Source organism: Tupaia chinensis, unplaced genomic scaffold (genome assembly GCF_000334495.1).
Source record: "Tupaia chinensis unplaced genomic scaffold, TupChi_1.0 Scaffold143720_1, whole genome shotgun sequence".
NCBI lineage: Eukaryota > Metazoa > Chordata > Mammalia > Scandentia > Tupaiidae > Tupaia > Tupaia belangeri.
In genome coordinates, this window is record NW_006203569.1 from 1 (window position 1) to 3,749 (window position 3,749).

The following is a 3,749-nucleotide window of genomic DNA, read 5'->3' on the forward strand; positions in this document are numbered from 1 at the left end:
TTGCTCAGAGCAATAGGAAGAGAGATTTCCATTGGCGATCCTTTGTAACTTTGTCTTTCTCCAAGAGCATATTTGACTTCTTGTCCATTGATCACCACTTTTTCTATTGTAAGGTCCTTTGTATCCAAATTCAGGCTGTGCAAGTTGTCCTGAGACTGCAACGTGAGCGCTGCGGTCCCGGCCAGAACCCGGCGAATGAAGTCCACGCTGCATCGCAGATGCAAGTGCTTGTTCCGGCAGACAGAAGCTGGAGTGGCCAAAGAACATGTATCCACTGCCTCCGTCATGGTTCTGAGTGACCAGGTGCTCACCGACCAGAGCCCTAACCTTTAGCTGCAAGACTTGGCCTGGGCCGGTGTTGCCTTTTTTGAAAATGGGAACTAGAGAAGGAAGAGCAGTTGAGGGGATAGAGTAGACGATGACTTCTCAGCAGACATTCACATAGTTGGAGCGAATGGAAAATAAGCCTTATCCTAATCTAAGGACCCAATGACATGTACTTATTTTCCTTACAGGAGAGATTTTGGGCCTCACAAAGTCGTACCAGTGAAGGTCCATCAGCCCAATCCATTCGTCCCAAGTGAAGAGAATATGGATTTGCTCACGACATATAAACAAGATTACAACTCCTACCCTGTTTGCCGAGTGGACCCCATCAAACCTCGGGACAGTAAATATCCATGTGGTGACAAGATGGAGTGTTTGCCTACTTATAAAGGTGGGAGAGTGCTTGAGGGGCAGACTGGGCAAAGGATAGTCTGAACCTATTTACAGGCCAGGAAATGTGTTTTATAGCCCCATCCCTTAGCACAAGAATTGGCAAACTTCTTCCTGTAGCCAAATTTTGCCCATAGACTTGTTTTTGAATTGCTGGAGAGCAGAATGGTTTTAAAAATTTTAAGTGGTTGAAAAAAATTTAAAAAAGAGTATTATTTCACAATATATGAAAATTATGTGAAATTCAAATACAGCATTCATAAGTAGGTTTTATAGGAACACAGCCACAGTTGTTCATTTACACATCACCTACTTGTATGGCTACTTTTGTGCCATAGAGGTGAATTTGAGCAGTAGTAACATAAACCGTAGAGCCTGCAAGGCCCAAGATACTTACTATCTGGCCCTTTATAGAAAATGTTTGCTGGGACCAGCAGTTAGTGTAATGGCTACGTCGCTGGACTCCCACGTAGTCGACCGCGGTTTGAGTCCTGGACGCGGTGGCTTAAACTCACGCTGGGTATGTGTGTGTGCGTGCCCAAGATCCTGAGAGGAGAATGGAGGAGAAAGGATTGCGGCGTGGCCATCCCCCCTGGGGGGTGATTTCTTGCTTTCTGTCTCTCTGTCTCTATCTGTCTGGTGAGCGCACGAGCCCTATAGCAAAAACCTCTAAAAAAAAAAAAGAAAAGAAAAGAAAAGAAAATGTTTGCTGACTCCTGCTTTACCTTACTGTTTGCATCCTAAATTGGTGAAGCACTTCAAGTCAAAGTGAAGTTATTCATTTACCCATTTTAAAAATAATTATTTTATTTATTTACTTATGATTATTCTTCATTTTGACGAGAGAGAGAAAACAAGCTGTCAGGTCCAGAACTTGAACCATGGTTGTCCCTGTGGAAGTCCAGTGCCTTAACCACCATACTACCTGCTGGCCCCATTTACCCATTTAAAAAAATATTTATAATTCATATAGAAAAGTACACAAGTCATAATGATAAGGACCCATGAATTTTCAGCTACTCATATAAATACACTCACATCAAAAAATACAACATTACTATCCCCTTTCATCACACTCCTCAATCAGAATGTAACTATTTTGTAGACTTTTTAATACCTTAAATCAGTTTTGAACTTTGTGTGAATGGGATTCACTCTTTCTTGCTGAGTACCTATTACATACCAGGCATGGGCCTAAGAATGATGGTAGACGTACAATGACCTGCCTTTGACTTCCTAGTCTAGCAGGACAGACCAGGTATGAAGTCATACATGTTGTGCAGTGAAGCAGTCACTCTGTGGAGCATAGGAGATTCCACATGTGGAATGTTTGTGGACTCAGTGACTGTGATGATGGTTGCTTTCATTTAGTCAGGTCAAGCATTTAGACTGGACTTGGGTTGGTAGAGTTAGTAATGAAGTGGGGAAGACTGGAAAGATGTAAGAATCTTCCCAGATTCTTATATTAAATCTATCATTCCAGAAGACACTGCATGTGGTTGAGCTTCTCTGCTTCTTCTAGGAACTAAGACTCAAGGCTGGACTGGCTCTAACTTCTTCAGCAACCTAGACTCTGTCCTTTTACTTGCTTATCTTTAGTATCTTCCTCTACCATCCCTCTATAGCCGTCTGCTGTCAAGCCACATTCTGGATATTATCATGCCCTAAGATGGCCCCACCTCCAAAGTCTTTGTGCACCCCAGCATCCTGTCCTTGGGAAGCCTTAACCCACTTGATTGCTTTGATAGCTTGTCCTTCCTTCTCACCATTAGCCTGTCTAGTGTCCCCCCACTCCCCGTCCCATTCTGTGTCATTGCAGCCCAGCTCTTGCCAATACATTAAATTCCTCCCACCTGCCCTACTGCTTCTTTCTGCAAAGCCCTAATTCTGCCTTCCCTGTGTCTATATCTGGGCATACAGCTAAGTGTTTCTCCAGTCTTGTTAGCTCTTGTCCATCTTTATAGAAGGTAGGAGGTCTTTTAAAAATGGCAATGTGATCTGACATCTTCTTTGTTAAAATTTTGTGAATAATTATTATGATTCTTTAGGATAAAGTTCCGAACCTTTACCACCTGCACTGATGCCTCATAGGTCCTGACTCCCTTTTCTTGAGCCCTCTGCTCTAGTCTCTGTCCCCTCTTTCAGTTCCCTTCATTTCTTTTCTGCCTCAGGGGATTTAGCGTTAGTGATTCCTTCTGTGTAGAACCCTCTACTGTCTAGTGCTCACCCTTCAGCTAACAGCTGGAGCACCAGTCCCTTAGAGGTCTTCCCAGATCTGCACCATGCCAGACTAGATGCTCCAGGGATGACGTGTGCACCCCATCTTGTAATTCACTGTGCAGTTTTGCTTTGCTTATCAGTATCTCTTTGCCAGACTGACAGCTCCAAGGGGGCAGGAATCTGTCAATTTCCTCCTCATGGCAGGCACTTACAGTAGGTCCTCTCTAGAGGAGTATGTAGCCAGGTGCATGCTGGCTCTACAGGGTCCATTCTTTTCTCTTTTCATCCAGTACCTATAGGAACACTAGTGATGGGCCACCACAGATGCTGAGCAGGTGGAACTGAGGAGTGAAACTGGAACAAGTGCTTACCTCCATTAGGGGAAGGAGTAAGTGACTCTGATAGGGCACATTCAACCGCAAACTCCCCTCTACATCCTTGCAGTGGGCCCTCTGGCTTATGAATCGTGGTATATAGTTAGAGGCTCTTTAGAGCAACTGCCTGCTCAGTTCAGTTTCCTCTTCTTGACCTTGCCCTAGGTGCGAAGGTTGGTCTGGGAGTGAAAAAATTTCCTTGTTTGCCTTAGGTGCTGGCAAAAATGGAGTAGGTTCAAAGGTGATGTTTCAAGGGAAGTCTTCTCTACTCCTCCCCAGCAGACTACTCATTCTTCAAAACAGACTCATACAGAAACAGAAACAAACCAGAACAATAATCATGTCTTATTCCCTCCCACTCGCAGCTTTCTCATATTCCTCCTTTTGTCCATATGATCACATCTCAGATGCTCTTTGCAAACCACAGAATTGTGTCCT

At 44.0% G+C, this 3,749-nt stretch overlaps 1 protein-coding gene across 1 annotated transcript in view; it reads left to right on the top strand.

The window, feature by feature from the left end:
- The first annotated feature begins 489 nt into the window (after positions 1–489).
- The window catches only part of SAXO1 (stabilizer of axonemal microtubules 1), a 14,545-nt gene continuing 11,285 nt past the window's right edge, over positions 490–3,749 (top strand). Inside the window, exon 1 of the mRNA XM_006164774.1 lies at positions 490–718. Coding sequence (XP_006164836.1) covers positions 490–718 — 229 coding nt within the window. The remainder of the gene's footprint in view (positions 719–3,749) is intronic.